The sequence below is a fragment of the Diospyros lotus genome, chromosome 6 (genome assembly GCF_014633365.1).
Source record: "Diospyros lotus cultivar Yz01 chromosome 6, ASM1463336v1, whole genome shotgun sequence".
NCBI lineage: Eukaryota > Viridiplantae > Streptophyta > Magnoliopsida > Ericales > Ebenaceae > Diospyros > Diospyros lotus.
In genome coordinates, this window is record NC_068343.1 from 81,012 (window position 1) to 102,386 (window position 21,375).

At 39.3% G+C, this 21,375-nt stretch overlaps 1 protein-coding gene across 6 annotated transcripts in view; it reads left to right on the forward strand.

Annotated features, from left to right (window-relative positions):
- Nucleotides 1-21,375, forward strand: part of LOC127803324 (histone-lysine N-methyltransferase, H3 lysine-9 specific SUVH4) — a 90,391-nt gene that overhangs the window by 55,684 nt on the left and 13,332 nt on the right. For all 6 annotated transcript variants that reach the window (XR_008023495.1, XR_008023496.1, XM_052339452.1 and 3 more), the window contains 6 exons: nt 1,382-1,480; nt 1,865-1,914; nt 2,004-2,092; nt 16,796-16,955; nt 17,749-17,854; nt 17,944-18,126. Coding sequence is in view for 4 of the 6 variants with exons in the window: in XM_052339452.1 (XP_052195412.1) it covers nt 1,382-1,480; nt 1,865-1,914; nt 2,004-2,092; nt 16,796-16,955; nt 17,749-17,854; nt 17,944-18,126 (687 nt within the window). In the remaining 2 variants the exon portion in view is untranslated. The remainder of the gene's footprint in view (nt 1-1,381; nt 1,481-1,864; nt 1,915-2,003; nt 2,093-16,795; nt 16,956-17,748; nt 17,855-17,943; nt 18,127-21,375) is intronic.

A 21,375-nucleotide genomic window follows, 5' to 3' on the forward strand; every position in this document is an offset into this window, starting at 1 on the left:
GGCTATGTGTAAGAGGATGGGAATTATGGTATGAAAATATAAAAATTCTTTCCCTCTAGAACCTCTTTATCTCTTTCTAGCCGTACCCCCTATACCCCTAGGATCATGACATCTTGGTCGTGGACCTATTGTCATCACACATTTGCCAATTTTCATTATTGCTTGGGGTTAGTAGGAACTCATGTTTGCTCAGTCGTAACTTTTATGTGATTGTTGAATTCCTACTGTAGACTCTCAAACTAAATCAAGTTGGATGTTCATTATAGGAGGCAATCTCGCTTGTAGTTCTGTTGGAATTGCTCCTTATATTTTGCTAGCAACTGTTGAACTTTTTCTTGTGCTGTCTTTTTGCATTGTTGGTTTATTAATCTCACCTTTGACTACAATGGCAAAAGCTTGTTATGTTGTCTTAGAGATGATTTGTAGTTTGATTTGAAGTCCTATTAGGAAGGTATTGCCTTTTGGTTGGGAATACTGCAGCATTGTCTTACTTCATGGGGACAATGATATTCTTTAGTCATCTTTGTGAAGTATTTATCTATTGTCATATTTATGTCATGTTTGGATATTGCTCTCTTTATATATTAAATATGTTAGTTACAATTGATCTTGTCTACCAGCTGTGTCCAACTTATGTTTATATAGGCTATCACCTTTACCTTTTGCTTTCTTTTGATGTTTAGGTCATCATCGTCATTAGTTAGGCTCACTGGCATTACATTTATAATATCAGTTGATTTCTAAAAGTCACATTGACAATGCATCCCGTTCAAACGAACAATGTGGCAAAATTTTACATTGGATGAGACAACTTTTAAGACCATCTAGCAAGGAAATGATAAGATAAAGCTCTTAACACCATTTTCATATGGAAAAGTTTCATGAGATAGCGGTGAATGAAGATATTTGATATGGTTGTCTTCCATTACATAGTATTTTGATGTTTAGGTATTTAGAAAAATATCTCAAGTTCCTTTTGGGAGTTTTGGAAATTTTCAATAGTTGCCACCCTTGGTCCGTGTCCATGAGGTGTTTTGATTGTTGGCTACATGTAGTTCTTCAACATGTATTTTTTCTTGAATCCACAAGAAAGAATACATGTTTTGAACAACTTTGTTGTGATAGAATACACAGTGGGGAGCAAGGTTCATGAAGACTACAACTTGGGGATGTGATTTGGTTGACACTGTATATTTTCTGTAGAAGGCAGAAAATACAGTTAATTCATTAACATCCTTACATTTTATGCTAGGCTTTTTAATTTTCAAGAACATTTTTGGTGGAACTCTGGATTCTTTTTGCAGCATGCCACTCTTTCATTTTCCTATGCAGCGTGCACAGCTGCTTAATAAATGTAGAACATGTTTCATTTATATTGCAGGTTGTTAATTACTGGGCAGAAAAAGGGGTATCTGGATTTATTGTTTATAAGTTTCGGTTGAAGCGGCTTGAAGGGCAGCCTCTACTGACCACTAATCAGGTTCTTTATATTGCTTACATGTCCTCAAAAGCCATATTCTTTTTGAAGTCTGTTTACCTGGTGGGAGTCAATTTTTTCAATTTTATAACTATATTAGTAAGGACCATGCTATTGGTACTCCATGAGCTACACAATGCATCATAAATGACAAAAATACCTCCCGCGCCTTACCGCCTCACTTCATCACCTTGGGTGAGGGGTATTTTAGACATTTTAATTACATTATGTTGCCCATGATGTAACCCATGGAGTACCAATAGCATTTTCCTATTAGTAAAGAATATTTTATGACCAGTAGATATGAGGAGTTAGTCAGTCTATGTCAAGCCATAATTCATTAACGTGGATGCTTTCATCATTTTTATTTTTTTATTTCTTTGACAGGTCCAATTTGCTCGAGGTCGCATCCCAAACTCAATCTCAGAATTACGCGGGTACAGAAATGAATATTTTCAGCAATATCTAATCATTTTCTAGTTTGCTATGGTATGAAGTGTCTGAAATTTGTATTTTAATGATTAAGGCTGGTGTGTGAGGACATCTCAGGAGGCCAAGAAGATATTCCCATCCCTGCGACCAATTTAGTTGATGACCCACCTATTGCACCTACAGGCAAGTGATGTTTTTCTCGCAGCAGATGTGTAATCATTTTTTTTTTTGTTTTTCTCAATTTGTGTTGACTCCATCACATGACTTGATGCATCTTCTCAGTTTTGCCCTTCTGGTTTGTAGTGCAAATATAGAGTTTTTGGTAGTCATATTTCAAGGTCAACCTTCTTTGAAAACCAATATTTAGGGTCTGTTTGAAAATGCTGTTGGATATCTTCATTTCATTTCATGTTTTTCAATCCATTCCATTTGTTTAATTTTCATTTCAATGAGGAAAAATGGGAACTTAAGATGTTTGATTTTGTTGTCAGTTGTTAAGAAAATGAAATGAAAAACTGAAAATGATGTTTGATTTCCAGAATCTGGGGTCAATTTTTTTCTCAAAAGAAAGATATAATTAAATTTTTAATTATTTTAGACCTACAAAAATTCGGGTAAAATTTCAACAAAAATTCAAAAAAAGAAAAAAGGAAAATGGTTGAACACTCAAATCTCACCTTTTTTTGAACAATTGCTCAAAGCTATTGAATTTGAACCTCTTGTGGAATAACTTAACTTCCATTTTTCAAAACAATATCATTTGCAAATAACATACATCAATGAATTCCTTGGATTTATTTTGTGAGTTCTTCTATAACAAAAGTGAAGGCGAGGGCTTAACGTGGATCTTTGGTGTAATCCAATTGTAATTGAGTACATGTTTCTTCTTGATAATACATGTCCTTAATGATATTTATATGAGCAATATGAACTCCTTTCTTCTCCAACACCATCCACAATACTATTCTAGGTATTTGGTCAGTTATTTTCTTTTTTAATGTATAAATATCATATATAAATATTTTTGTTTATGCTTGGACCTTTACATTTGGCATCTTAGTAAGTAGATAGGTTACGTTGTTGATTTACCAAGCATAAAACCAAATTGGCTTTTGAAGACTATAGTTTCTCTATGTAACCTTTGCATATTATCTTCTCCTAATGTTTGATCTCTCTATAATTTCCATTGAGATATTATTTGTCCAACTGCTCTACTATTCTTTATTTCTCTATAATTTCTAATGTTTGATCCCTCTAAGACAAATACATTTATCAAAATGTACACATTTTTGTTTAGAGTTACCAAGATCCCCCTACATAACACTTATTTCACTACCTTTATTAAAATTTTTTGAGAAATATCTCCTCCACCTTTCTATGATTGCCCCCTCATTTACTATTACTCTTTGATCTTTTTCCTTTTATGCTTTTCAGTTGGCTGAAATCCCGTAGTTTTCTTTCTCTTGCATTAGCTATATATATATGTATATATCTTTTTACTTGGCTTTACTAACTGCCTTTGGCATGTATGGAAAGTTTTGCAGCAAGGTCTCTTGGTATTTGATTTTTTCTTGTACCCATTTAATCCACCACCTGGATTGTCTTTTCTTGTGTTCATGGTGCAGTAAAAATAAAACATAAGTACACTTATAAACTCCCCAAGCTTGTGTGAGTGATAATCTTGTATTGTTTACATCAAGATCTTAGTGGATTGCTCTCTCTGATTGGAGGTTGGATGTAGGACCTTTTTATGCGGTCTGAACCAGGATCAAAGCTGGGTGTTTCTTGTGTGGTTTGCATGTTCTTTCTTTAATCTTTTCAATTCTATTCTTGTTATATTTCTGTATTGAATTAAACCAGTGTGTGTAAGGGTGTTTTGAGTGGGTGTTTGGACTTGAATCAAGTACTGCCAGTGCTCCCAATCTAACACAGACAAAATAGAACCTTAGGTTAAAATGGCTTGGTGAGAGAGAAATTTTTTTCTTTTCTTTTTTTTAGGGGGGGGCTGCAAATGTGACACCAAAGAAATCAAGGAACAAAATAATTGGATAAAAATAACCCAAAAAATAAAAGGGTTATGAAATTGCCCAAAAATATTTTGGAGTATGGAGGTTTGGAGGCCTAAATGGATATAGAAGGATTAAATGGTGAAAATGACCTTAGTCGCTAGAAGTGCCACAAAGTCAATTGGGAAATAAACTTAGTTAAAATGTCTCGGCAAAGATGAATGGGTTGGTAAGGCAAAGAAAATGGACAAAAACCTAGATTTCAGGGAATCCAGCCTTAAGCTTCAAGTTGCAGTTAGAGTGGCAGCCATTCTCGAGGCTTTTAGGACTTAACTAAGAATTAAACATTATAGTTATAGCTATGACAATAACCTGAGATTTAATTTGCTGAAATGTTTCTAGTGGTGTTACCTAGAGGGGGTGTAACACCCCAAATTTTTCAAGCGTGTTATAACTTAGGATTTCGAGAATATAAAAATTTTTCATATCACAATAGCTGTCATACATCACACAATATCCCAAAAACCCTAATTTTCACCTTCTCAGCTTAACAAACCCAATAATCGAATTGCTAAGACAGACGTTAAAATCTCGAATGCAGAAGCTAGATCGAACCTGATATGGTTCACAACCATAACACTTTATTTATCATAAAATTGTTCAAGACGTCTACAAAATATATTACATGGACATCATCAAGTGATAACTGAACATCTTAAACATATCCAAAATTACATAGGTTCGCACATAAACAAAAATATGCTAAACATGATACAGACAGCAGATTAAACTTATTCTTCAGCTACCTCATTTCCCTTAGAGTCGCTCGTTGAACTTGGAACGTTTGAATATTCCAGGGACGTAGTCCAATTAGAAGATGAATCTTCTTGTGAGAAACTCCAAAAACAGTTTATATAGATGCATGATCAGGTATAAAATGTATGAGAAGACAACGAGGATTACTCCGAAGTGCCTCATGAACACGTCAACCTCCTCCAACAAGAGCTTTCTCAATGACGCACGCATAGCGCCTCTCGGGAGGTCCCTAACCATGTCACTTCGGCCCAACCTCATAGAACTCATGCAAGCACCATATCCGTTGTTCCTTAGACTCACGGTCTTTCCCACGAGAGATTTCTCGATGGCGCACATATAGCGCCTCTCGGGGGATGTCCGACTTTTGCCCTCGACCAATAACAAATAGGTACAACAGTATGGCCACACGAATTTTATAAATGCAACAGTTAAAAAGCCAATAGCATATAATTTTCAAAAAAATACATTTCATATGTGCATCATGATTTCACGTAAGAAAATAATAAGCGTTTATATATAAGAACTTTACGAAACACGTCTCATGCAATAGAAGTCTCTCATAAGAGAATAAAAAATAGGATTTGGAGTATAGGAGTCTCACCTTGTTGGTTTATCTTTTCGACGATATAATTTCATAGCAAACGGCCTAGGTTTCTGCAGAAAACACGCGTTTTGGTAAACCTAAGCTCAAATATTTTTATGGGGTTGAGGGGCATTAAAGTAGGGGCATAACTGAAAAATTTGAAGAAAAATGGGCCCCTCACGCGCCCCTAGAAGGTGGCTCACACGCCTTCACGCGCAGCCATTTCCGGCACGTATATCTCACGCGCTGCTACTAGATTTCGGACAGTATTACGTCGTTTTTGTATTTCGGCCATATCTCCCTCGTTTTAACTCCGATTCGACCCCCGTTTTAACCTACACGACCCTCTCCTCTCCCTCTACAGGATTATCAAAAAAAAATTGGATTTACCTTGCTTTTTTGCTGACTGATTTTGGCGAACTCCGGCGAAGGCTCGTAACTCCGACGAGGCTTGTTCTCCTCGGCTTCTCCTTCGATTCCTTCCCGCCTTCTTGCCATACTTCCTACTCTCTCTCTAGAGTAAGCTCCTCCTTTTAGAGTGCCTCAACTCTCAAGCTTGCTTGGAATGATTTGAGAACAACCCATGGTGCCTATTTATAGATTTCTTCAACCAATCACATTATGCCACTTGTCACAATCTTAGCCATGGACTCCAAAGACTCAAACCTATAATTGAATGGCTTTTGAAATTCAAAGCTAGAATGAATTTAACTTTTAAAATCCAAACTAACACCCCAAACTTCTTTCAAATAACACTTTGGCCCTTATTTCAAGTCCTCAACTTTAATATTTTACCACATAAGCTCTTAATTTTATCCTTATTTTGTTTAGATAATTTTCTAATTCTAATTACAATTACACCCTCAAACATCAAATTTATCGAGATACTTAAAATCTCAAAATTAATAAATTAAAATTACTCGATATGTACAATTTCCTAAAGCCCCTTACCATCATTCGGCTATTTTAGGCTACAACTTAGCTTAACCGAAAAACTGCCTCTGATTTAATTTCTTTCAGTGTCATAAATCTCACCTCAGGACGCTCGTAAAAAATATACCTTTATCCTCAGGTATTTAAGATCTAGGGCACTCTCTGCGATTGATTTGGTCACTCGTTGCTATTTCAAACATATATTTCGGTATTTTAAATTCACTTAAAATACGTGACATCTTCACGAAAATATGGGGTATTATAAGGGGCATAGGATGGAGGGGGACTAGAAGGTTTGGAAGCTAAAAAAGATTGGGCAAAAATGGAAATATATGGAATTGGAATGCTCTCACGGACACTTATGCTAGCAGGCCCCTAGCTGAGAGTTGGATAGGTTAGCTGGACTGTAGAACAGTAGAAGAGAATTTCACCATCTATAAGGAAAAGAGACAGATTACCATTAAGACAGATTGCCAGAATGGTATAACGGAGGTGGTATGGGCCAGTACTCCGAGCCAGTTCGGGGGGGGGGGGGGGGGAGCGAGAGAGAGAGAGAGAGGGTAGTGAGCCAAAATCAATGCAGGCTTGCCTAAAGTTTCCAGCATGTGTCCCTGGACTGAGAGATGTAATGATCACACCAAAGCTGTTCATCTTTGAGTTTCTAGTTCTTTGAATGAGATGTATCACTACCATGGACTGCCAAGGCAGAACTCGGGGATCTCAAATCAGAGGACTGGTTGGAAGGGCTATTGAGCATAACTTGCTTGCTGCTTTCCTCACTTCTGATTTCAGCGAAGGCTTCTCTAATGGAGGGAAAAGGTTTTGTACCAAGGTATGACCACAAACTTCGTCAAGATCTTTGTCGAGGCCATGTGGGAAATTGAATACTCTTTCCTTATCCAGCATTTTATTGTGCGTAATATCATAGAAAGGGTCCATCTCTTGTCAAAGTTCAGTTAAAACATTGTAGTATTTGGTGGCCAACATGTTACCTTGTCTAGTGGTACAAGGGACAGAACAGATTTCAAAACACTGGGCTATGTTTTCGAGATCCAAGTAAATCTCTTGAACAACATCCCAGATCTCCATTGCGCTTTTGTAGAAGAGGTAGGTCCTCCTTATCTTAGGCTTTCATAGAATTGGTGAGCCATGCCCTGACAATAGAGGCTTTAGCATCCCAAGTTGAATAGTTATTGGCAGTTGGAGGCAACGTAGGAATAGCAGCAATAAGATAGCCAACTTTGCCCTTGCCTTTCATAATGAGCAACACAGATTGGAACCATTCTTGAAAATTGGTTCCATTGAGTTTGTGTTGGGTGATTTGAAGAGAATGGAAATCAAGGGTTGATGATAGGTTTGGTATGGGATTAGCTGAAGTGGTGGAAATAACAGGAGCGGTGGAAGAGTATGCTGAAGAAGAAATAGTTTCTGCCATAAGGAACTGACGACATGGTTTGGAAGAAAAACTGATGAGATGAAGGTTAGACCAACGTCGAGCCTGGCTTTAGTATCATGAACAAATATTCTTGGAAGAAATTCCTTGATTTTTTCACCTTCCAAACAATTAGCTGTACAGAATATATATATATATGTATATACAAGAGATCTTTCTATTCTAGGCAATACAATAATAGGAAACTACTAAAAAACCTAAAAAACAGAAAGTTGACCTAAGATAATTCCTCCAATTACTCTTCCAATTCAGGAATTTAATCCTTTCAATCATTCCCTCTAAATCAGGGACTGATTTCCAGATTCCAGCAGTGGATAGTCCTCAATTTATCCACCATTTCTTGAGAAACTAAATTCTCATTACTCCCACTATCAATTATCAAATTGCATAGCTTTCCACCAGCTGTATATCTAGTCTGGAAAATGTTCCTCAGACAATCATCACTGCTGGCCGGAGGGGAAAGTAATAACCTCTGGATGACTAAGGCCTCACTGAGTGTATTGCCCTTAATTCCTTCCTCTGCCAATTCATTTTCAGCTTCTAGTTGCTGCCCTTGATGCTCAAAGCTAGCAAAAATTTTCTTCATGATCAGCTTCTTCAGCTTCAACAAGATTAACTCTATTATAATCTCTTTTTGAGCATTCATTAGATTTATGTCTAAGTGTTGGAGATGTGGAGTCTGATTTGATTTTTGACACTTACGCAGAGCTGGTACGAGGGTCCCACTACTCTGTTAGTGGGTGGGGGGTCAAGGGGGCAGCGCCCCTTGCGAGGCTAGAGGGTGGAGCTCCCAAAACCTAGACAAATTAGGAATTGGAATTGGAAGATTTGTTTCCAAAATCCTAAACAGATTAGGAATCCTATTCTAATTAGGAGTTCTATTTGTCTTAGTTTTTGTCTATAAATATATGGGCATAACTCTTGTAATCGTGATCTTCCAAAAACTAATGAAAAACACTTAGTACAGTGTCACTGCTAAGACGTGACAATGGCACCCTCCTAACTCGATGTGAATTAGGAAGTGCAGAACAAAGAAATAGAGGAAAATAGAGAATAAAGAAAGAGAGAGAGAGAGAATTAGAGAGGCGAGAGAATTTGAGGAAGAGTTTAGAATTCTTTCTTAGATGATCGATAACCTCCTTAAGAGAGCCTCGATGAGTATGTACACTATCAAGGAATGCTGCCATAGCAGATCATTCTCTCCCTTGCGGTTGTAACAAACTCTTTTGTCCTATTCTAGTCCTTACATGTGGGCAACCTCTAAGCTAACAAACTTACTAACAGAATTACAACAGTAATGGAATAACAAGAATTACAATAGTAAAAGAAACATTACCGGTCGGTCCATTCGGTCCATTCTGCCATTTTACTAACACTTGGATGAGAGAGACTACCTAGTTGTAAACCACCCTTCTGTCCAATATGGCCTCTAGCTCTTCCACCCTATTCTTTTCCTTGGGAAGTGAGGATAGTGATGGGTTCACTTGCTCTGGGCCTACTGATCTCTTCAAGAAAGATACATGGAACATCGGGTGAATGTGTGACTCCTCAAGAAGTTGCAAGCGGTAGGCCACCTTCCCAACCTTGGCCATTATGGGAAATGGTCCAAAGTACTTGGGGCTAAGTTTGGACACTGGCCCTTGGGTGATCAATTTCAAGTGGGGATACCTCAGCCTTAGATAGACCTTTTCCCCTACCTCAAACTCCCTGTCACTCCTCCTCCAATCAGCATATTGCTTCATCCTATTCTAGACAGATGCCAGCTCCTACTTAAGCTATTGCTGGGCTGTTCTTCTCTGCTACAAATACTCCTCAAGGGAGGTTGCAGTAGCATGTTCTCCTATGGCTAGCAAAATGGGGGGCTTATACCCGAATAATGCCTTGAATGGGGACATCTTTAGGGAGGTGTGGTGGTTAGAGTTATGCCACCATTGGGCCAAGGAAAGCCACCTATGCCCAACCTTTGGGTTGCACGATACACACACACCTCAAGTAGGTTTCCAGACTCTGATTTACCCTCTCGATTTGCCCATCCGATTGTGGGTGATAAGTTGTAGACATTTTAAGCTTGGTCCCCAATGCCTTCATCAGTTCCTGCCATAAGAGGCTTGTAAAGATCTTGTCACGGTCTGAAATTACAAACTTAGGAACTCCATGTAGTGCCACCACTTGATTAAGAAACACCCTGGCCACCTCTTGAGCTGTATAAGGATGAGCTAGCCCTATGAAATGGGCGAATTTGGTCAATCTATCAACCACATGTTGTCCTTCCCTTCTAATCTAGGCAACCTTTCAACAAAGTCCATAGACACAGTAGTCCAACCTTGGTTGAGTATTGGTAAGGGCTGTAGGAGGCCAAGATAGGCTATATTTTCATGTTTACACCTCTTGCAAGCAGTATTCTAAAAATTGGCCTAAGCACCAGCCGAAGCATTAGGCAACCCCTGACCACTACAAATATAGGCTAATCGGCCTCCCTAAGCGCCGATTCGATTTACTGGTCGGCGGCGGCCCAGGCAACTCCTAGCTGCTTGGGTCGCTTAATTTTCAAAAGTTTTAAGTTAGGGTTTTTATGTCTTGAGAACCGACCAATCGTTGAAATCAAGTGCCTATGTTGTGCCTCGATTTCTTTCTTTTGTCGCCGTCGCCAATCACCTCTTCGAAAGCTCTCTCTCGTCACCGTCGACGCTGTCGCCAGTCATCTCTCTTGGCCCCTAATTTCCCTTGGCCACCATCACCAATTGTCTATCTCACTGTTGGTTGAGCTATCACCCCAATTTATATATATATATATATAAGTTTCTGTTTTTATATATATATATATATTTCATTTGTCTTTTCAATTTTGATTTATCTGAAAATAATATGAAATTACATCAAAAACTTAAAAAAAAAAAAAACAAAATAGCAGTCCGCCTAGGCGCTAGGCCCTAGTCTGGCACCCAACTAGCGCTTAGTACGTTTTAGAACACTGCTTGCAGGTATCACAAATCAAGACAAACTCCTTCACTTCTACCTTGAGCCTAGGCTAATGGAATAGTTGTTTCACCCTAAGATAAGTATTCTGAATTCTAGAGTGTCCCCCCAAAGGGGACTGCAAAATCTTCTTCTTAAGGCCTTTACTGTCACCAATAACAATTCTGCCATTGTACCTCAACATCCCCTCCACTAAGGCGTATCCCTCAACATTCTTAGGTTCCACAACTAATCTCTCCAAGATTTTCTTCACATGTTCATCCTCTTCATAGTTGTCGATGACTTCTTGGAACCACTCCGGAATCACAGTGGTGATGGCTGCAACACTCCCTTTCTCATGGCACCTTGATGGCACCTTGAGAATGCATCCGTTGCCACAATCTCCTTGCCCTTTCGATATTGTATCGAGTAGTCTAGCCCCATCAGCTTAGCCATTCCTTTCTTTTGCAGTTGACTTTGTAATTTTTGCTGTAACAAAAATTTTAAACTCTCATGATCCGTCTTAATTATAAATCTCCCTCCTTCTAAGTAGTGTCACCATTTTTCAACAGCTACCTATATGGCTAAGAACTCCTTCTCATATATGCTCAGCCCCAAGTGCCATGGGCTTAAGGCTTGGCTTAGGAACGCTAATGGCCTTCCCCCCTGCATCAGCACCACCCCAATCCCTATCCCATATGCATTCTTCTCCAATACAAAGGGCTTGTTGAAATCTGCCAACCCCAAGACTGGCACTCTCTCATTGCTTCCTTCAATTTCTTAAAGGCTTCCTCTGCCTCTTGCCCCCAACTAAAATTTCCCTTCCTTAGGAGATCTAATAGGGATTTACTAATGACTCCATACCCTTTAACAAATCGACAATATTATTCAGCCAGGCCTAAGAACCTTCTCAAAGCTCTCATAGTAGTGGGTTTGGGCCAAGTTAACATGGCTTCCACTTTCCTTGGATCAGTGCTTACTCTTGCCCCTGAAATCAAATGACCCAAGTACTCCACCTAATCCTAACCAAAGACACATTTAAACCTTTTGATGAAAAGCTGGTTGGCTCTAAGGACCTCAAAATTGGCTCTTAGGTGAGTCAAATGTTGATCCAAGTTAGGGCTATATACAAAGATGTCATCAAAGAATACAAGTATAAATTTTCTTAGATAGGGTTCAAAAATTTGGTTCATGAGGGATTAAACGGTGGCAGGGGTACTGGTGAGCCCGAAAGGCATCACCAAGAATTCAAAGTGCCCATGGTGTGTTCTAAAAGCAATTTTATGAACATCCTCAGGCTTCATCTTAATTTGATGATAGCCCGAACAGAGGTTAAGTTTTGAAAAGAACTCGACAGTGTGTAATTCGTCCATTAGGTCTTCCACAAGGGGTATGAAAAACTTGTCCTTGATGGTCAAGGCATTAAGTTGGCGGTAATCTACATAAAAACGCCATGATCCATCTTTCTTTTTTACTAAGAGAACTAGTGAAGCAAGAGGGCTTTGGCTAGGTCTTATGAAGGATTGGTTTAACATTTCCTTCACCATCTTTTCAATTTTTGATTTTTGGATTAGGGAATAATGGTAAGATCTAATGTTTATGGGTTCTGAATTAAGTTTAAGGTTAATAGAATGGTCCAAGGCTCAGGTAAGGGGTAAGGTGGTAGGTTCAGTAAAGAGGTCCTTAAACTCTACCAGCAGATTATCAATAAGGTGTTGAGAATGTACCTGATCAAGCTTTTCTTGCTAGGAGCTGACTGTCAGGTATGGTTCTCCATACATCACCTTCTCAAGTTCGTCCTCTACTGCCATAATTGAGAACAATTTAGTCAACTGACACCATTTGTTCTTGAACACCCGGTGTTATCTCTTCCCGGTAATCATCTTGCAGGTCCCGATTTCCCTGCCTCCTGTGAAAGTCATCTCCCTTCCTCCTTTATCAAAAGACACTTCCATTCTATTAAAATTAAAGCTTATGGGACTCACCTCCTTCATCCAGTCAACCCCTAATACCACATCACAACACCCCAATTGCAACAACCTAAGGTCTACTTCAAATGCCTCCCTTTGCATCTCCCAGCAAAATCCATGGCATGCTGACTTACATAGCACCCTACTCCCATTAACCACTGTCACACTCAAGGCTGAGTTCCCGTGAGTTGGCACTTCAACCTCTTAGTAGTGTCTTCATCGAGGAAGCTATGGGTGCTCCCATTATCAATTAAAATTAGGAAGCTACTATCCTTCACCTTTCCTTCCACCTTGATTATCTTATTGTTAACTATCCCGTTCAGAGCATGAATTGAGATCTCGCCATTATCTTCTTCTCCATCTTCTTCCTCGGTTTCCCCTTGAATCTCCTCTTCCTCTCCTTCTAGTATCAAAATTTGTCTTTTACATTGATGCCCGGGGTGGTACTTGTCACCACATTGAAAGCAAAGGCCAACCAATCTCCTTTGCTCTCGTAATTGCTCCCCATATGGGATTGAGCTTGAGCCTAAAATATTCTTTACTCCCTGATTCCCCTTCACCATATCCTTGTTATAGTTCTTTCCCCTAACAGTGGGTGTCCCTATACTTGCTCCTTTCTGTTGCTACCATTGTTTTTTCATTAATGCCTCAGCCGTCATTTCTTGTAATTGCACTTTCAGAGGCTTGCTCCACTATCCTTGGCCTCATCATTTTCACCATTGGCCACAACTCTTCACTCGAGCCATTCATGAAGCTTGACACAAAATAAGCTGTTGAAAGGTGGAGACTGTGACAAATCATGAATGATCTTAACTCTTCAAACCTTTGCAAATAAGCCCCAACACTCCCTGTTTGTTTAAGCTTATTAAATTCCTCTTTAGTATCCACCACACTTCTCTCCCCAAAACGCTCACATAATTTTTCAAAAAACTCCTCCTACATGTAGTCTTCCCTCACACTAAAGCACTCCTGAAACCAAGCATCAATTGCTTCATTGAAGTAAGCAGTGGCTAACGACACCCTCTACTCCCTAGGTATGTTGTGCCAATTGAATAACCTCTCACATTTCCTCAACCACCATCGGGCGTTAGGTCCTTCGAATACCGATGTCTCCATCCGTGGCATGGGAATCCTCGGAGGATGGGTATGAGGCTGCTCGTTCCTTCCCCTGCCTATAACTCCCCCCAATCCTTCCTCAGGATCTACCTCAATCTCTGAGGTTCCTTCCATGCTATTCATTCCATTTCTCGGTAATATTGACTCATCCCTTTCATGTGGAGAAAAGTCAGGAGTTACCTTACCGTGTTTTGGTGAGTAAACATGATCATAAATTACTACATCTACGCCCCAATGTCTTCTCGCGGCCTCGCCATGGACCCTTTTAGCCTCTGTTCCATTCCTTCCAACGAACTCTCCATCTTGCAATCTATCGCCATGATCGCCTCATGGTTTCGTGCACCCCCGATCCTATTCTGGAATTCCGACCTAGTTGAGTGTCATGACCCAAGGAATAATAGAAGGGTATTATTGTTATCGGATTGTAAGGGGTTGTTAGGATATTTTTACAAGTTGTTAGAAGCACATGGGTGTTGTTAGGAGGTTGTTAGATATTAGTTAACTAGCTACTATGCCTATATAAAGGCCCCATTGTAAGAGGAGAAGATATGCTTGAATTGATAATTGAAAACTCTCATTCTCTCTCTAAGAATTCTCTCAAATCTCCCTCTCATTTCTCTCTTCTACTCTCCCTCAATTCTCTCTAATTTCTTCCCCATTCTTCTTCAATCTTCCCTCTAATACATTCTGCTCTTGACCTTAATTCAATCGGATCTTTCCGATTGTCCATTTCAGCCCGTTATGAACCCTAGGTTCATGACATTGAGCTAACTTGTTGCAATTATGTCTTGAAGTTCTTCATGCGGGTTCCTTTCGCCATCGCACCAACATAGTAGCTTTGACCGAGAACCGATGCTCTAATACCAAAATGTCACTATTAAACCATGACAATGGCTACCCTCTTAACTCAGTGTGAATTAGGAAGTGCAGAATGACAAAACAGAGGAAAACAGAGAAGAAAGAAAGAGAGAGAATTTGAGGAAGAGTCTAGAATTCTTTCTTAGATAATCGATAACCTCCCCAAGAGAGCCTCGATGAGTGTATACACTCTATCAAGGAATGCTGCCATAGCAGATCATTCTCTCCCTTGCGGTTGTAACAAACTCTTTTGTCCTATTCTAGTCCTTACACGTGGGCAACCTCTAGGCTAACAAACTTACTTACAGAATTACAGCAGTAATGGAATAACAAGAATTACAATAGTAAAAGAAACATTAAAAGTTACAGCAGTAAAAATCAAAATTTCTATAACTGGTTAGCTAATCGTGACATACAGCTGTGAACATAGGTATTCTTTGCCTAACCATGTAAATTTTGTCTTGTGTGTGTGCGATTTTGTTCTAGTTTTTTTTTTTTTTTTTTTTTTTTCCCACTTGATTTGTTCCCTAACACTAAGTTAAAGCATCTATAGCACTTAATCACCGTCTTCCCTTGATTATTAGGTTGTATCCCCCTAGCACCCACTCCCAACTTACTAGTTGATGCACCACCACTGCTACAATCAGTGACTAGCTTTCTAGGAGTGCTTCGCGCAAGTTCCACGACTTTAAGTGCAAGCTGATAGGCATCGCTCACTTTATAAGGCCGCTGCCAGCTTACTTGATCTTGTATGGCCATTTTAAGGCCATTCACATAGCAACTAACCTTTTGCGCTTCAGTTTCAGCAAGGTTACACCTTAGTGACAGCCTATGAAACTCTTGGGTATACTCCTCCATTGATTTTTCAGGTTGCCTCAAGTTCTGAGCCCTTCAATACAATGTTTCATAATCTTGGGGCAAAAATTGAGCCTTCAGCTTCTCTTTCATCTTATTCCATCGTCTAAGTTACCCTTTTCCACTATTCTCATGATCATTCTGATAATGCTTTCACCAATTAGAAGTTGGTCCTCACAACATTGCTCCGACAAGCTTCACTTTCCTCTCTTCTGGCACACCTTTCCACTTAAAATAACTTTCAATGCTGCCCACCCAATCCAAAAAATTTTCTGCTTCCATATTACCATCAAATTCTGAAATATGCACTTGGACACGACTCTCTTTGGAATTTTGTAGGGTACGAACAACGCAATCTGCCCATCTTTGAGGCCTTTCATTTTTCTGCACATGCCTTTCATTACCTAGTCTTTCTTCGTCACTTGAACTATCATTTTCAGCTTCAATTAGCTGATTAATTTCGTTTCTTGCTCCCCCAACTTTATCAGTTTCATCATCACTGTCATCTCTCTGATTTTGAAGATCCATAGCTTGTGAAACAAGCTAAGGTTTCTAAATTGTTCCTGTAGTTCTTCAAATATCTCAACAGTGACATATCTACCTCTACGGTCTCTATCTTCTCTTCCATCTCTTGCAGCCATTAACTCTGAAGATCAACTTGCTCTGATACCAATTTGATGCAAATAGGGACAGAAAACAGCAAAACACAAGAAGGATGTAGTGCTAAAATAATGGACGATAAATAACACACTGAAGCAACTGAGAACACATCTTTTCAGACCTAGAACAACAAAGTAGCAGCAGCTTCTTGCTAGCCTCTCACACCTATGGCAGGTATTGAGGGATTGGTAGACGCTGCAGGGTCAAATCCTCAAAATCCAAGCCTCTAAATCTTCAAAACCCTAGCTGGTTTGGAGCTGAAAACTCTCTGTGCAGATTTCTGTCTTCAAAATGCTGAAAAGTTCTCTAAAGTGGCTGAGAAGCTTTATTTACCAGTCCTCAAGCTTCCAAGAGAAGCCAATAAAACACTCGCTTTTACAAAGACACCCTAAAAATAACTTACACCAAAATATGCCCCCCCAGAAGTTTAAAATTACCGAAATACCCCTAACACCCAATTAGGAAAAAAAACACCTGAAAAATAACAATTATGTACAGGTTTGCATCACAAGGGAGAGTTTTCAATGGATTTGTATAATTGTTTGACCTTTTCTAACTTGTTTCATGTGTTAAATTATTGGAGGTGAGCAATTCAAGATGACTTTTTATGATGTCTCTCTTGTTCAATCAGCCCACCTGCTATTTTAGATCACTTATGGTGCTGTATTATAAAAATACCAGGTTTTGCATATTGCAAAAGCATTCAAGTAGCAAAAAATGTGAAGCTTCCTGAGAATGCCACTGGGTGTGATTGCAAAGATACCTGTATAGATCCTAAACGTTGTGCTTGTGCTAGACTTAATGGCTCAGACTTTCCATATGTTCATCGTGATGGTGGAAGGTAAAAACTACAAGATTACCCTCAATAGTTGTAATGAATTTCATACAATACATTTAATGTTGGTTACGTCATTGTAAAAGAAAATTTTCATTTATTTTCAGAATATTTTATTTAATATCATGTTGGATTATGATACATGTGCTAACAAGAAAACAATCTAAATTGATAAGTTGAAGTAAATTTACTTTGGATCTTGGTAAGTTTATTTAATATTGGTGTGATACATTGTGTCAAAAGGATCACTTATGTGGTAAGGACATTTAAGTTATCTTATCGCTTGTGTCCCAGGTCATTCAACCTTGACCCACTTGCTTGGGTTGAGATCTTGAGCAATTGCTCTCTTGATTGAGTTTAAAAACCACCAAAGTGACTTTTGCACTTAGAATCATTAGAGATGGATTCCAAGGGCTCAGTTCTTTTGGGGCTACTAGGATTCTAATATACTCTAGCCTCTTCCATGCCATTAGCTGTTGTGCATCTGTATTGGTTGCTAGCAATATCTCAACCTTTCACTTCAATTCCGGGCACCAACCATTCCCTCTGCAAATCAAAATAAGAATGTGACTTTGTATGAAATCCCATTGTGTGGTTGTCCATATAGCCAAGTATATTGGATGAGAACTCGGTCTAAGACCACTGAAGGGGTGGCCGATAATGTCCTTTTTAGCCCTTTTAGTCATAAAATTGATTTATATTGCTGGCTGGAATTAGGTCCTGGTTTATTACAATTTCCTTCCTTACTTTTAGTTGGTCTATTTATTTAGCTAACGGTTGCATTGGCTTGCATTTCCAGATTAATTGAACCAAAGTCCATCGTATTTGAATGTGGCCCAAATTGTAGGTGTGGACCTGGTTGTGTCAACCGGACTTCTCAACGAGGGTTGAGATATCGACTTGAGGTTCCATATACTAAGCATACTGTATTTTTCATACTTTGGTTGCTGACTTGTCAATAAACTGAAGTAATTTATTATTCAAACTTTCACAGGTTTTCCGCACTCCAAAAAAAGGCTGGGGTGTGAGATCTTGGGACTATATTCCTTCTGGTGCGCCAGTATGCGAGTACACTGGAATTCTCATGAAAGCAGATGAAATAGACACTGCTCATGAAAATAATTATATTTTTGACATTGATTGTTTACAAACAATGAAGGGGCTTGATGGAAGAGAGGTATAAATATGGAAAGATTTAGATTTATGCTTGATTATAGCAGGTTCCATCTTTAGAATTGATATCTTGGGCTTAGATATAGGTGTTGTTTCTTCTTAAAAGCTGGCTACTCAAACTGTTTGTGTGGGAATGAGAGATTTTGAAATTGGCATTGTACTTCTTACGTTGAGTTCACAAGCTACAGAACTGGAAACTGTGTTTCTGTATGGTGAGGAGTGGTTCTATACTCATCTGGGTTAGTTTAATAACATGGCTTGAAGTGGCAGAGTTTTTTTTTTTTTTTTGGGGGGGGGGGGGGGGGGGGGGGGGAGAAAGTAACTATACAACTATTTTCACTATTGTATGTCATGGAATTGTAATTGTAATTAGTAGGTTGAATAGGCGGGAACATCAGTTAGGCCTATTTTTCAAATTCAAATAATTTGAAATTGATGATCATATGGGTGCGTTGGTTTCTCCCTTGAGCTGAATGAGTATAAAAAGCACACTGATACCACTCCAAAGGCATGTTTTAAGAAGTATCAATACAATTCTCTTGCCTTTCTTCTCTCTTCTCTCTCCCTAATTCTCATTTTTCTCTGTTCTCCCCCCTTAATTCCCCAATTCTAAGGAGAATTTCCCTTTTGTCAAATTCAACTCTGACATTTTGGTATCAAAGCACGATCTCGGGCAGAGATCATCCTTTGTTATCACCATGGTCGATGGCACCTACATGAAGCAAATGGAGGCATAGCTTCAACAAGTCACAGCGGTGGTAGCCATTATGCAAATTCGAATGGGAAGTATGGAGTCGTCTATGGAGATAGTGGTGGAGAGAAGAATTGATGGAGCCATGGAGCGATGGTGGGAAGAGAGCCAGGAACAACACAACCAGTTGAAGGATCAGATGCAGATGTTTATGAGGATGTTTACGAGCCATAATCAGGTAAGGCTCTCTCCAAAATTCCCTCCCGAAGAGAGATCTGACCCGATCTTACCAAGACACATTCTGGCCTCAATGATGCTGGGCACGCATGGTTCTAGGGGTGGATAGGAGCCAAGGAAGGATGTGTCACATTCTTAGAGTTGAGACTAGAATTAGGGGGGAAATCAAAACGAGAAAATTGAAAGGAGGAAGAGAAATTAGCAGAAAGGGAGGGAGAATAGAGAGTATAGCCCTTTTATAGGCATAGCTGACTACTAACTAAATCTATAACAGCATTCATGTGCTCTTAACAAATTGCAAAATATCTCCTAACAAACTATTATAAGCCTATTACAATATTGCCCATCTATTGCTCCTAGGGCTATGATAGGATGTCGTTGGGCGAATTTGTGGAAGATTTCTGTGAAGGGTTTGATGACAAAAACGATGATGGACGTAGTAGAGGAGTTCAACAAACTACGTCGGGAGGGATTAGTGTAGTCCTATCAACTGAGATTTGAAGAGCTTAAGTCACTCATGTTTATTTTGAATCCACACCACACAGGGGGTATTTTGTTTCCAGTTTTGTGAGTGGATTGAGTGAAGAGCTGAGGCCTACTGTTAAGATGCAACAACCTAAAACGATCAAACAAGCAACCAAGTGCGTACGGCTACAATAATTGACAGTGGAGGCATTAATGAAGAAGTAGAGGTGGCAAATGAGGAGCGTTAATGTCATGAACTAGGGTTCATGACGGACTGAAATGGACAATCGGAAGAATCCGATTGAATGAAGCTTAAGGGCAGAATGTATTAGAGGGAAAATTGAAGAAGAATGGGGGAGAAATTAGAGAGAAAATGAGGGAGAGCAGAATAGAGAAATGAGAGTAAGATTGAAGAGAAACTTAGAGAGAAAACAGAATATTCATTTATCATTCAAAACCTATCTTCTCCTCTTACAATGGGGCCTTTATATAGGCATAGTAGCTAATTAACTAATTTCTAACAACCTCCTAACAGCACCCATGTGCTTTTAACAACTTGTAAAAAATATCCTAACAACCCACTACAATCCTACTACCATAATACCCTTCTATTATTCCTTGGGTCATGACAGTTAACACAAGGACACTTCAATATGGTGGCAAGGGAGTAGGAAGGGAAGGAGGAATAAACAATCAGGGAGGCAAAGGGGTGAGCAATTCAACTGTTATTGTTCCCGTTCCCATAACCACTAGGAAGCTTGCAGAATAGAGGAGGTAATTGAGATTATGCTTTCGTTGTGGAGATAGATATGCCCCAGGGCACCAATGCCGAAGGCAGCTCCAGTTGTTGGAAGGAGAAAAGGAAACAAAGGAAATTGACGATGGGTCGATCACTCAAGCAAAAGTGGAAGGAGAAGAAAATGTGGAGATTTCACTCCATACTCACAGGTCTTACTAACAGTAAGATAATTAGGGTGGAAGGGAAGGTGCAGGATAGCAAACTATTGGTGTTGATTGATAGTGGAAACACCCGTAGCTTCCTTGACGAGGGGACAACCAAGAAATTGAAGTGTGAATTGACAAGGACCCAACCATTGTTTGTGATTGTGGCAAATGGTCACAAAGTGATTTGCAAGTTTGCTTGTGTGGGGTTTTGTTGGAAGATGCATGGAGAAACATTTGAAGCAGACTTAAGGCTGCTTAAGTTGGGGGGATGTGACATAGTCCTTAGAGTGGACTGGATGAAGGGAGTGAGTTCTATAAGCTTTAACTTCAACAAAATGGAAGTGACATTTGAGAAAGAAGGCAAGAGGATGACACTCATGGGTAGTCTTGAGATCGGGGTGTGTAAGATGATAACAGGGAAGAAGTTGCAGAAAATTCTGAAGACAAAATGGACTCAAGTGGCTCAACTCTTCTCAATCCATGCAATTGAGTAAGTGGAGGAGGAGCCAGAGCAAAGGGGGAAGGGGAAATACCGCTTGAGAGTCATCATTGAAAGGTCCATGAATTAAATTTACACAATAAACTTTTGCTTTTGCTTGAATTTAAGGACCTATTTGAAGAACCCCATTCACTTCCTCCCCACAGACACCATGGCCATTCCATCATTCTTAAACCTAATATTGAACCGATTAACATTAGAGCTTATACGTACCCCCCTAAACAAAAAGCAAAGATTGAGAAATTGATAAAGGACATGCTGACGAGGTCTATCATTTGACCAAGTCAAAGCCCCTATGCCTCTCCCATACTTCTCGTTAAAAATAAAGATGGATGAGCCAGCTAAACACCCACATTGTTAAGAATAAATTCCCAATCCCTATAATTGAAGATCTATTGGATGAGCCATGCTACTAT